Source organism: Populus euphratica, unplaced genomic scaffold (genome assembly GCF_000495115.2).
Source record: "Populus euphratica unplaced genomic scaffold, PopEup_1.0 scaffold2769.1, whole genome shotgun sequence".
Classification (NCBI taxonomy): domain Eukaryota; kingdom Viridiplantae; phylum Streptophyta; class Magnoliopsida; order Malpighiales; family Salicaceae; genus Populus; species Populus euphratica.
In genome coordinates, this window is record NW_011502600.1 from 1 (window position 1) to 13,465 (window position 13,465).

At 31.1% G+C, this 13,465-nt stretch overlaps 1 protein-coding gene across 2 annotated transcripts in view; it reads left to right on the plus strand.

Annotated features, from left to right (window-relative positions):
* The first annotated feature begins 6,751 nt into the window (after positions 1-6,751).
* Positions 6,752-13,465, plus strand: part of LOC105119325 (uncharacterized) — an 11,626-nt gene continuing 4,912 nt past the window's right edge. The window contains exons 1-13 of one of the 2 annotated variants that reach the window (XM_011017453.1): positions 6,752-7,201; positions 7,654-8,085; positions 8,772-8,854; positions 9,532-9,864; positions 9,944-10,033; positions 10,111-10,275; positions 10,379-10,601; positions 10,729-10,826; positions 11,138-11,224; positions 11,311-11,463; positions 11,562-11,717; positions 12,535-12,750; positions 12,848-13,441. In XM_011017453.1, the coding sequence (XP_011015755.1) occupies positions 7,066-7,201; positions 7,654-8,085; positions 8,772-8,854; positions 9,532-9,864; positions 9,944-10,033; positions 10,111-10,275; positions 10,379-10,601; positions 10,729-10,826; positions 11,138-11,224; positions 11,311-11,463; positions 11,562-11,717; positions 12,535-12,750; positions 12,848-13,441 (2,766 nt within the window). In that variant the 5' untranslated portion in view covers positions 6,752-7,065. The remainder of the gene's footprint in view (positions 7,202-7,653; positions 8,086-8,771; positions 8,855-9,531; positions 9,865-9,943; positions 10,034-10,110; positions 10,276-10,378; positions 10,602-10,728; positions 10,827-11,137; positions 11,225-11,310; positions 11,464-11,561; positions 11,718-12,534; positions 12,751-12,847; positions 13,442-13,465) is intronic. The other variant, XM_011017454.1, reaches the window with a different exon arrangement.

Here is a 13,465-nt window from a genome sequence, read left to right on the forward strand (position 1 = left end):
GCCATGAGAAGTAACCCAGAACACATCCCTGTGTTTTGCAAGAACAGCCCGGATGTGTAAATACCTTCCCTTGCATATTTGTCATAGGCCAAACCATTCTTTTTCAAGAATTCCACGGACTCAAAAACACACAAATCCTCAGCAATATCGAAATAGAAGTTGAATTCCCATGCCTCAAAACTAGTGCCCCTCTCATCCGACAATGTGATATCCAATGGGGTCATTTGAGAACATCAACGTTGAACTTCAAGTCTTTGTATCTCTCTGTCTCAGACCCATTACTCGGTGGATCGCGTATGGAGCTAGGAAATTCGGTGTCAATAGACATCACTTTGTACTTGAACAGAGCCCTGTCCAGTCGTGACATCTCTGCCTCCGAATTGTGTTTCTAGACTTGGGTTAAGAAACCCAAATCCAAAATCAGAATATGATAGCATAAAAAACTCAATTTAGGACCAAAGACCTTAAAAGCTCGAAGCTTAAGCCCAAGTTGAGGATACATACGTGGGTTCAACCCATACAACTTTGCATACTACTTAGCTTAGGTTTGTTTTTTACCTTTTAACTTTCTACTAAATAAACTACAAGATATTCTTGATTTTTTTATATGGGATAAATGAATTTTGGGTTTAAGCCAGTTTTAGTAAAATATTATTGCATTTCACTCTGCTAAAAAAAGATATGAGATTTTAAACTATTCAATCTTTTTTATAAATTAATACAATAATATTTATATAATTTTCTATCTAAATAGTTTTTATGTTTCTCATTTTTATGTTATTTTTTTTACTTGAATAACTCTTAAATTTATAAGTACTTTAAATAATTCAATCTTTATCGAAATTATAAAAAAATAATTATATTTCTCATTCATATAAATATAAATGAATTTTCATTAAGAGTATTCAACTATACTCTACTTGATATACCAATATATAAAAATAAATAAAAACACAATCCATCATTTATCACATTGTAGATAACATCTATTTTATTGTATAATAAGTAAGAAATAATAATTCCTAGGTACTATCAAAATATTGTATGACTTAGTTTTACATTTGAGCCTAAATTTTAGAATCTATAATTAATTAGATATGATTACTATTGTTATATTCTTTCATATTGAAATGCTTTAAGCTTATTCTTCTCAATGAATTATACACAAACTTTCTTAATAAACACTTGGTTAGTGAGTTCATAATATTCTTTTTTAATTTTACATGGTCAATAAAAATATTCTTTTAAGGCCAAGTGTTTAACGATGTCATGTATGTGATATATATATCTAAATTTGTCATTAAGCATGTTGCTTTAGATCATTTCAATTGTAGACCAACTATCGCAATTGACATAAATTATTGGAACTAGTTTTGTCTGATTTGAAATATTTACAAGAAACTTTGAAGTTATTTAGTCTCCTTGTTAGCTTTATTAAGAGCTTTAAACTTTAATTCTATTATGGGTCTTATAATACATGTTTACTTAAAGGATTTACATGACATTGCAACTCCATCAAGCATGGAGACATCCATTAATTGATTTCAAATCATTAGTGTTGGATATCTAATTGAAATCACTATACCCTTCTATCTTGTTGGTAATTAATATAGTATAACTCATAGTACAAGGTGTAATTGAAATATTTATTTTTTTTTTATTGTTTTTTAATGATTGAACTTGAATAATTGGTACATCTACAAAGTTTGCTAACTAAATATGCAATATCAAACATTATATAGTTCATAATATATATCAAACTCCTAATTATTTAAAAATATTTTAGTTGGTTTATTATCTTACCTTTATTTTTTAACAAGTATCTATTTATGTCTATTTATGTTTTTACAATATTATTGTCATTTTTAAAAAGAATTTTGAAAATTTTCTCAATATAATGAAATTGAAACAACACTAATCCATTATATGTCCTATAAATATTTATTCCTAACATGACATATGTCATACCCAAGCCTTTCTTGTCAAAATTATTAGTTAATATTTTTTTAGTAGACTTGATCATAAAATCATTATTGTTTAGAATAAGCACAGTGTCTACATGGAGATATGCAATAACATAACTTTTATTTATATTTTTCACATAAATATATTTATTAACTTTGTTGATTTTGAACTCATTTAGCAACACAACTTTGTTAATTCTCCCATGCCATTATTTGGGTATTTACTTCAAATTATATAATAATTCAAATTATGTAATAATTTAACAAGTTTATAAACTTTCTTTTCTTGCATATTAACAACAACTCATCGAATTATTTTATATAAACCTCCTAATCAAGATAATCATTTAATGAAGTTGTTTTTACATCTATTAGATATTTTCAAATTTGTTAATAACATTAATAGTTATTAATGTTTGCATGAAAGTTATTATTAACACGAGTAAACATGTGTCAAATAATCCACATTTTCTTGTTGTTCAAGTCTCTTAACAATAAGTCTAGCTTTATATATGTTAATAGCACCATCATCTTTTATCTTTCTTTTATTGATCTATATGTGATTTAATGGTTTACTTCCGGAAAGAATATCCACCAGTTCTAATGTATAATTATTTATGATGAATTTTATTTTATTATTGAATACCTTATTCTTATAGAAAGTTTTAAGATATGATATTGCTTTAGAGTAGATATCAGATTCATTTTCTAATAAGTATGTTAGAAAACCAGAACTAAACATTTTAATCATTCTTGTCTTTTTACTCATTTTAGGCTTAACTTCATTATTTTTCAATTGATGATGATTGTTTGAGCCAACCTCAATTATTTTCTACAATTTTCTTGTGTTTCCTTCAATGAAAACACATGTTTAAAGAATGTAATATTTCTAGATTCTATAATTTTATTAAGATGAATATCATTAAAACTTGATTTGTGAACAACGAATCAATATGCATTGTTACTATAAACATATCCAATAAATACACAATCCACAATTCTAAGTCATATCTTATTCTTTTTAGGATCATGTGCTACCACCTCTATAAGACACTCCTAAATTTTAAGGTATTTATTGGAAAGTCTTCTCAATCTCCATAATTTATATGATATATTTTCTAAAATTTTATAAAGTACTTTATTAAGCATATAACTAGTAGTTGAAATTGGCTCCCTTTAAAAAATTTGAGGTACTTCCGAACTTATCATTTTTAAGTGTTCGGATTTTATATTCTGTAGTATTATTTTGTTGTGGTGAATAAAAAGTGGTAGTTACCATTTTAAGAATGAAATTTACTAAATAGTGATTTGTATTCTCCAATTCTATCACTTATTATTATCTTCATTTTCTTGTTATATTTAAACATTTTAAAAGCCTTATCTTTGTTCATGGACAAACAAATGTAGTTTTATATTGTGCAATTATTTATAAAAAGCAATATAATACCTCTTTTCTTTTCTAATTTATACAAGCCTTAAATCACCAATATCTAACTGAATTAAATTTAGAGATTTACTATTTTTTTTAATTGTTTGAAGATAAAGTTTTGTAAATTTTGATTTTACACAAACCTTATAATTTTTGTTTTTCTCAAAAAACCATACTTGATAGTAATTTATATTTTAACATGTGACCTAACATGTGATGTCATATATCACATTAATACAAAAGGAATCTTATTGTTATTCTCATATATTATTACAATGGCCATTATATACTTGTTAAAGAGGTAATTGTAAAGATATTTATTTTTTACAAATATATCATTGTTAGAAATTGTAAATTTATCATCTCAAGGACATTTAAAAATTACTTCTAATCATAACAAGTCAAACATTAAATTCTTTATAATGTCAGGAATAAAAGGCATATTATTGAGATTGAAAAGTTTTTTAGAGATCATTTTTAGTATAAACTTTCCAGTATCTAATAACTTGAAGGTTGATGAGTTTTTTAAGTGATTATTGATTATGTTGACTTTGAAAATAACAGTAAATATATAGATTCATTTCCTCAATTTTATTTGTAAGGAAATCAATATATATTGATGAGACCCAACAAGTACTATGAAAGGATAAATCAGCCATATTGATTATGCTAATTATAAGGCCAAGACAATTAAAAGTATATTATTCAATGTGCTAATTTAAAATATTTGGTTTAAGACAAACTTTAAAATTTCAATAAGGAATAATCAAGCTTTGATTAATGTGATCCACACAAGGGTTTTAGATTTATTTTTTTTAAGGTGTAATTTTAATCTAACAAATATAATTTTTGATTTAATTGTTAGATTAAATTGAAATTTTATCATAAAATTTTATAAGACTTGATTTCTAGAAGGTTAAAATGTAGTAGCAATATTAATTTAGAAAATCCTTATAATAAAGTACAAAAACTATTATATTATTTTTATAATTAATTTATGATTATCTTTTCTTTTGATTTATGGATTTTTAACCTCCCAACTTTCTTATTCTATACGCATCAAAATTAGAGTTTATCTTGGCAAGGAATCCTAATCTACTAAGAATGATTCATAATTGACAGCTAATTATTTATTTGTTAAGGAAACATCGGTTGGAGCTTACTATTTATGCAAGAATTTTTTTTTTTTTTTTTTTTAAGGACAGGAGCTTAGGATAATTAATTATCAAGCTCTTCCATATTTAATAGGGATAACGCAAGTCGCTTTCCCCATGTGTCAAGGTCGCCAGCAATAATTCCTACTTTCCAAGGATGCAAGTCGGCAACACACTTGTAAATCCAAGGGTGGGTTTTTCTCAGATTTTCTTTTGTAGACTTCAACAGCCTAGTTATTTATATTATATTCATGTCATGGTCATTTTTAATTGGGTTTTGACATATCACATTAGTTAATTATAGTGTAGTTTACTTTGTGAATTATAAATACTCTCTTTCAAAAACATGTTAACTTGAATTTTTATTTTAAATAATATTTTATACAGGACGAGGTCTTTTATACTCTTGTTTTCTGCAAGATTCTTAGAAAGTAAGTCCATTAAAATTATATTTAAATAATTATTTGATTATGCAATATTTTCAAATAATATTAGAACTTTTTATGATGAAGTTAATGATAAATATTTGAATAATTATATATAAATCTAATATTTATATTTGCTTTTAAGAAATTTCTTATGAATACTTAATACGAATAAAATATTTATTTTGTTATTTTTATTATATTGCTTTTGTAGGCCTCTTTTTTTTTTTTAAAAAAAAGTGGCCCTTAATTTTTTTTATAATTTCATTGTTTTTTAATTGCAATGTTTGTTAAAAAAAATTTATTAAAAGAATTATTTGATTATGCCATATTTTTCAAATAATATTAGAGCTTTTAACAATGAATTTTTTAATAATTATATATGAATATAATATGTAGAATTGTTTTTTTTAAATAGGCCATGAATATTTAATGCAAATCAAATATTTATTTTTTATTATATTATTTTTATAGAATTTTCTTAAATTTATTATTTTTTGTATTTTTAGTACATTCATGTTAAAACTATAGAATCATAATTGTTATTGTTAAAACCATAGAACCATAAGATTATGATAAATCTTTATTTAAAAAATAATGTTTTTGATAAAAAAAGGCATGTTATGTAAAAAGGAAATAAATAAATAAAAAAGGAAGTCTTAACTCAAGAGATACATTTTTTCATCATTATTACAAATCACTAGAATTTTTCCGAATATTTAATTCAATTACCTTCAATTTTTATTCAATAAACCATACTAATAATAAAAATATATATATTTATAAAACCAAAATACATGAACATAAAAAGAGAATTTAGACTACAAAAGCACAAATACACTAACTAGTAAAGACTATATATATGAATGGAAACTCTCCATGTCACCATAACTTATATTTGTATTCTACATGGAAAATTCTTTATGCGAGGACCAAAATAATCTTTATTGGCTGGTTAGAGGACCCTATTGATTTATTTATTAGGACAACCGGTTCTTTAACTGATTTTGTTTTGTTCATACGCACGCTCTTTCCTCTCGTACGTTAGATTACCAAACAAACAGAACTTATTTTCCTTTGTCTTCGTGGCATCCTATTTTTCATTTCGTAAGCATACGAACAAAGGAGAATTAAAAAAAAGAAGTAAGACCTAGGCCCACGCGAGCCGAACCCCGTGAACCCAGCCCAAGAACCAAGAAAGAGAAGAGGGCCCACCATAAACACAAACTAAAAATGTCAAAATGATTGACTCACCCAAAGATCCCATAGGCTCAATCGAGCTCACGTCCACAAGCAAAAACAAGGAACTCTTCAACGAGGAAGGAAGCAAGAACCCAGCCACAGCCAAACATCCCACGATCCCATCCCTCTTTGCAAAGAAACCATCAATCTTTTCTAAAAAAGAAAAAGAAAAAGAAAAACAAAAGAACTATTCCAAGGCCTAAACAGGGAAAATAAATAAATACAAAGTGTTACTGTGCATTGACAAGTTGACCACCAAGTAAAAAAAAAGAAGAGGCAGCACAGAGGAGGAAAAGCGAATGAACGAACGACGAACATAAAACATGTTCCAAACAAAAAGGATGTTGTTAGTGTTACCAAAAAAAAAAAAAAAAAACCCGTTTCTTCCTGCCAGCATCACTTAAAGCACAAAAATCAAATAAGAATAATAATAATACTAATAATTATAATAATAAAAACAGTAAAAAAAATAAAAATGGGAATCGGAAATGGAGTCAAGAAGGACTATTTTGTTTTTGTTGTTCTCTCGTTGTTAATGTTTTTTGATTTCTTTCTTTCATTTTTTGTTGCCTATTTTTCACCTTTTCTTATTATCACTCCTTTCCTTTTCTCTCAGAGGAGGATCGTTCAATTCTTTTCGTCACGCGGCGTTTGTCAATATTATTTTCGGATTCAATTTATTTCTTAAAGATAATAAACAAATTAAAAAGGAGGAGGAGTAATGTTAATTTCTTCTCTGGGCCTTGACCCTCACGATATTAGAGAGAGAAAAAAGTAAACCAAATCAGTCCTCTCTCTTCCTCTCTCGTTTTCTGTTTTGAAAACCCTAATCTTTACGATCGCGATTCCGGATGGACGCCAATTCTGACGAAGAACAACACAACAGATCGAAGAACAACGTGGTGAGCTCCAATGAAGGACAAAGCAAGCCTAAACGACAGATGAAGACTCCTTTCCAACTTGAAACCCTAGAGAAAGCTTATGCCAGTCCGTACACTCCTTCATTCTCTCTTTATGTTTACCCGGTTTTGATTTGATTTGTTTGCTTTTGATCTCTTCTGGCTTGGATTTTCTCTATTTCTTTGTGTTTGTGATTCTGTGTAAGCTTGGATTCCTGCTAATTTTTATGTGCTATTCAATGAAGAGGCTTAGTTGCTTGTTAGTTTTGTTGAAATTTTGAAATTTTTGGCAATTTTAATCTCATAACTAGTTAATTTTCGTGTTAGTGATTATAGATGCTTAGTTTCTTCTCTAGATTTATGTGTAATATGTTTACTTCACTTGTTTTTTTTTTCTTTTTTTTGCATGGATCTTGTATGATTTTCATTCAATAATTAGCTATTATTATTTATTTATTTCTTGCATTATGCGCGCGCGTATCAGCATGTTTGTTTTTTTTTTGTTTGTTGATTCTTGTTTGCTATTGCTGGTTTCATCAGCTGAGACATATCCGTCAGAGGAGATGCGGGCAGAATTGTCGGAGAAATTAGGACTATCTGATAGGCAGTTGCAGATGTGGTTTTGCCACAGGAGGTTGAAGGACAAAAAGGAGACTCCAGTAAAGAAGCAGCGGAATACAGCACCATTGCTCGAGTCTCCTTTGGAGGATATGAGGGTAGGGGCTGAGAATGGAAGTGACTATGGGTCTGGGTCTGGTTCGGGCTCTAGTCCACTTTCAGAGTCAAGGAAAGTGATTTTAGATGATGGGCATACGATGAGAAGGTACTACGATTCATCACCACAGTCTGTTATGGAGCTTAGAGCTATTGCCTGTGTGGAGGCGCAGCTTGGGGAACCATTGAGGGAGGATGGGCCAATTCTTGGAATAGAGTTTGATCCTTTGCCACCTGATGCGTTTGGGACACCCATAGGTCATGCTACTTAACTTATCTTAACAATGCCATAGTTTTAATTCCTTGATATCTTAGTAATGGTTATTTTTGAAATGAGGTGGGATGAGCATTGGCATGTCACGTGAATTCAATTTTGAGCAAAGAAAAATATTTAGTCCTCATGGATACTCTTTTATTCATGCCTTTTTGGTGCTAATTTCTCCTGTTTTTGTATTTGTTTGTTTGTTTGTTGTTTGAAATGAACAACCGAACTGCACTTGTACCATATTTACAACTAAATTGCACTGATTAAAAATTATGCTGATTAGAAATTTTGAAATGAAACTGTATTAACTAGGATAATTATTTATTTGTTTTTTTGTTGTTTGAAATGAACAACTGAACTGCACTTGTACTATATTTAGATACTGATTTTTTCATGCTACCACAGTGATAAGTTCATGCTACTATAGTCACTGATGTTTAATTGGAGAGTGAATACCTAGGCATTTCTGATCACATGGTCCATTAAAGTTAAAACTTGCCTAGTTATCCTGTTTATGGCTATTCATTCACTGATGAATGTGGAAAAGGGATCAATTTTCTCTCCAGAATGTATTCATGTTAGAATGCAATTTTGACTGTTTAACATTGACATGTGACATTTTTATTCTTTTTGATGTTGGGATCGCATCTGCTAAAAATTTATTGGTAATCACATGCAGCATCTATTACTGAACAACAGAAGCGAATGGGTTATTCTTATGAGGACAAAGTATATGAGCGACATGATGCCAAATCAAGCAAGGTGGTTTCTTAAATTCCTCATCTCTCTCTTTTATTTTTGTGGTGTTTGTGATATTTCCTTGTATGCTATAGAACTGCAATATGATTTAGATACTTTGATGTGCTATCATCAGCCTATCAGCATCTAAATGTTCAGTCTTCATTAAACTAGGGAACTTTCATTTTCTTTCCCCTTCCAAGTTCTTGGTATCGCGGTTTTTTTTTGTTTTTTTGAAAAACATTTCTTAGATCAAGATGAGGCTTGCTTTTCTCTTTATAGCTAAATCATTAAAAGATAGTAACAGCCTGTAATTAACAGTTAACAAAAAAAAAACACCATCCTTCTTTAAAAATGCAAAAGGATAATATGTGACAGCCTGAAGGCTGTGGAAAAAAGGCTGCATCTTATTATTATCGACCTAATGGAACTGACCTTCTTGCATATCTGTCAAGTTTCTATAGCTAGTTCTCTCCATTGCTTTTCTTGGAGATTACTCCACTTCTGTATTGGATTCCATAAGCTGACTCTTATATTTATGATTGGTACAATAGAATGATATGATGCATGCATTCCCATGTAAATGCTGGGCATCTAAGTGTAGATTTTGTATTTCGCCTAGTTCATACTGGTTAAACTCTGAATAGCAATTCTATCCTAGGCCTCTGTAAAGGCTACTAATGAGCACCACTTTTTTCCAGGATCATGCCGGTATTCGATCTGATGCTCATGGACTTACTCAATCTCCTTATCACGATTCACTAGTTGATACTTTGAGGGGAAGAGCTTCACCTTTTGGTGCAGGCCAAATATCACGTGCTCGCCTTATGTCTCAACAAGACAAGAGGGTGCATGCTTTTTCATCACCTCAGAGGGATGATGACTATCTCCTGCAACGAGACACCTTTGCAAACAATAGAACAGGTGCTCAATCTAACAGTCATCCTATTATGGGACCAGAAAATCCAAATGTCTTTTCTGATGCACAAACCTTCCACCATGATACTGAGCTGCGGTTGGAAAGGAAACGCAAGGTATCCTTTTCAAGAGATTTTTGTTTTCTCTCTCTTTTAATCATGGATTGGTAATTATATATGTGGTTGCCTTTTGTAGATTGAGGAACCAAGAACTGTAAGGGATGTTGAGGCATATGAGAATCGGATGCGCAAAGAGCTTGAGAAACAAGATATTTTAAGGCGGAAGGTACCATATTATCAGTCTCGAATTGCTGATGTAGTATTTTTTTCATCTGATTCAGATGTTTGAACTTGCAATTTCAGAATGAAGAACGAATGAGGAAAGAGATGGAAAGGCATGACCGTGAGAGACGAAAAGAAGAAGAGAGGTTAATGCGTGAAAGACAAAGAGAGGAGGAGAGATTACTGCGGGAGCAAAAACGTGAACTTGAGCGAAGAGAAAAGTTTATGCAGAAAGAGTATTTGAGAGTGAGTTTCGAGTCCATTATTCCGAGCTTTAAGGTATTTTTTTTTTTAATGTTTAGATAGCAGTATCCCAACCATCTCTTTGTTCTTCTTGTTTATTTTTAAGGCCGAGAAAAGAAGACAAAAAGAAGAGCTTCGTAGGGAGAAAGAGGCAGTGAAACGCAAAGCTGCCATGGAGAAGGCAACTGCACGTAAGATTGCTAAAGACTCTTTGGATCTTATTGAGGATGAACAGCTAGAACTCATGGAATTGGCTGCTGCAAGCAAAGGCTTAGCCTCAATAGTTAACCTCAACTATGATACTTTGCAAAACCTCGATTCATTCAGAGGTAATGATATCTGAAGTCAGACATTTTGAAAAAGAATAACTTAATTTTTCTGTTGAAATAGGACAGTTAGAAGTTTGTTTGTTTTACATTTTCTGATTAGTTATAAAAACAAATTTTTGTGCTCCAGACTTGTTGATCACATTCCCATCTGAGTCCGTGCAATTAAAAAAACCCTTTGGATTTCAACCTTGGTTGGATTCTGAAAATATCGGGAATCTTCTGATGGTATGTCCTAAAACTCACCTTTTATTTTCTTGAACTGTGATATGTATTATCTATCCATGATTAGCCGATGATGATGTGATTCATTAGGTTCAATTGTAGTCCCACTAATGAAATTCTGATAACTTCTAGTTGGCTCATTTTTCACTGCTTATTTCTTTTTAACTTCATAAAAATGAAAAAAAAAAATCATAAAAGTTATGCTTTCTTCTATACTGCTTCTCTATGCTTGTTGTGTTGATCCAGATAATTTTTGATAATGTTAATACTCTCTTGTCTTTATTTTGGGGTCCCAAAATCTTTATCTTTTTCAGGTCTGGAGATTTTTTATTGCTTTTGCTGATGTTCTTGGGTTATGGCCATTTACACTCGATGAGTTTGTTCAAGCTTTCCATGACTATGTGAGTTTCATGTCTCAATTTTGTTTTGTCTAACTTCATTTTATGCTTCTTCCTCTCAGTTGATTTTTATACTATGTTGATTTTAGGATTCAAGATTGCTCAGTGAATTACATGTTGCTCTTCTAAAGTTAATAATAAAAGACATTGAAGATGTTGCAAGGACGCCTTCTATTGGATTAGGAATAAATCAATATTATACAGCCAATCCTGAAGGTGGACATCCACAAATTGTTCAAGGGGTAAGCTCTGCTCCATGGACATGTTTACTGGTATTCTTTGGCATGATATCCTTTCAGTTGATGCTTAATCATTTTTTACTTTTACTCCAATGTATTAGGCATATACATGGGGTTTTGATATACGCAACTGGCAGCAACACTTAAATCCATTAACGTGGCCCGAAATACTCCGGCAATTGGCATTGTCTGCAGGATTTGGGCCACAGTTGAGGAAAAGGAATGCAACATGGACTGGTTTGGGCGATATTGATGAGGTTTGTCCTTGTCTTCATTTCTTTTTTTTCTTCCATGCTCTCCCTGCTTTAGCTCCTTTAATGTGCCATATATATGCCAACTGAAACTGGTCTTGTACACCAGAGCAGTAACATTTGGAATGACATAATTGATGTCTTGCTATAAACTTGGAAGAAAGGTAGAAATAGGCAAAATATTTGGGTAGCACATTAAGTAAAAGATTGAAGCTTTTTCATTGGAGTTATTAATAAAATGATACATAACTAAAGAGAGGAGGAATAGTGCAGTCAATAAAATGGAATGCTGAAACTGCACTTAATGGGAGTAGTTATATAATGTGAATTTGTTAATTAGGATATATCTGCCTTTTAGGAGCGAGTTCATTATTATTATTATTATTAGGACTATTTGGCGTTTAGGATTCTTCAGGATTTTGTTGTGCCTTTATAACTAACTCATCGAATAAATGACATGAGTCTTCCTTGGTGCACCAGGTTTTCAGCTATAAAGTTCCATGATTGGATCCTGAGAAGCAGACATTTAATGAAAAAATGCTGAAAGGATGATTGTCTCTAAATTTTCCCTCCTAAGATAGATAACTTTTTAATGTTTTTTATCAATTTAGTGTCATACATAAAATGTTTCTTGGTGAGTTTTGAGCTTCATTATGTTTCAACACTTGTCAAATAACTTGGTGTGATATCAATCATGTTCAATCTAGATGGTAACTGTCACCACATTTTCTTAGCGTGTTATTTTGTATAATAAGATGTTTGCTGACCGATTATTATTTTTATGCTTTGTCCTTTTCGTACTCACAGATGATTGTATTTTCAGATGCAGGTTAAGGATTGTGAAGATATCATTTCTACTATACGCAACGGATCAGCAGCTGAAAATGCATTTGCATTAATGCGAGAAAAGGGTTTATTGCTTCCTAGAAAGTCTAGGCATCGGTTGACACCTGGAACTGTTAAGTTTGCAGCTTTTCATGTTCTTTCTCTTGAAGGGAGCAAAGGATTAACAGTGCTAGAACTTGCAGACAAGATTCAGGTGAGTTCTTTTGTTTGCCAACATTAATTTTCCCCACTGTGTTTTCTTTACCTGTCTCCTTTGCTTACAGATATTTCCTTGTCTCCTTTGCTTACAGAAATCTGGACTTCGAGACCTGACAACAAGCAAGACGCCAGAGGCATCTATTTCTGTTGCTTTGACAAGGGATCAAAAGCTTTTTGAAAGAATTGCTCCTTCAACATATTGTGTAAGAGCAGCTTTCAGAAAGGATCCTGCTGATGCCGAGGCAATACTTGCAGCAGCAAGAAAAAAGATTCGAATATTTGAAAATGGATTTTTAGGTGGAGAAGTTGCTGATGATGTTGAAAGAGATGAAGACTCTGAAGGTGATGTTGATGAGGATCCTGAAGTTGATGATTTAGCTACTCCATTGAGTGCTAACAAAAGCACTGTCCCTTCTAGTAAATTAAATACCTTGTCAGTGAGTGGAAAATATAAAGTTGGTAATGATGTTTCATTAACTGTACAAAATGAGTCTGAGAAAGGTCTCTCAACTTTCTCTCTGAATGGTCCAAAGGATGTGATGACTCCCATTATCATCGAGCAGTGTGTTACTCATAAAGATGAGGGGACTAATAATGGAGATGGACAAAATATTGAAATCGATGAAAGCAAGTCAGGTGAATCATGGATTCAGGGACTCACAGAAGGGGAATATTCTCATCTCAGTGTCGAAGAGCGTCTTAATGCTCTT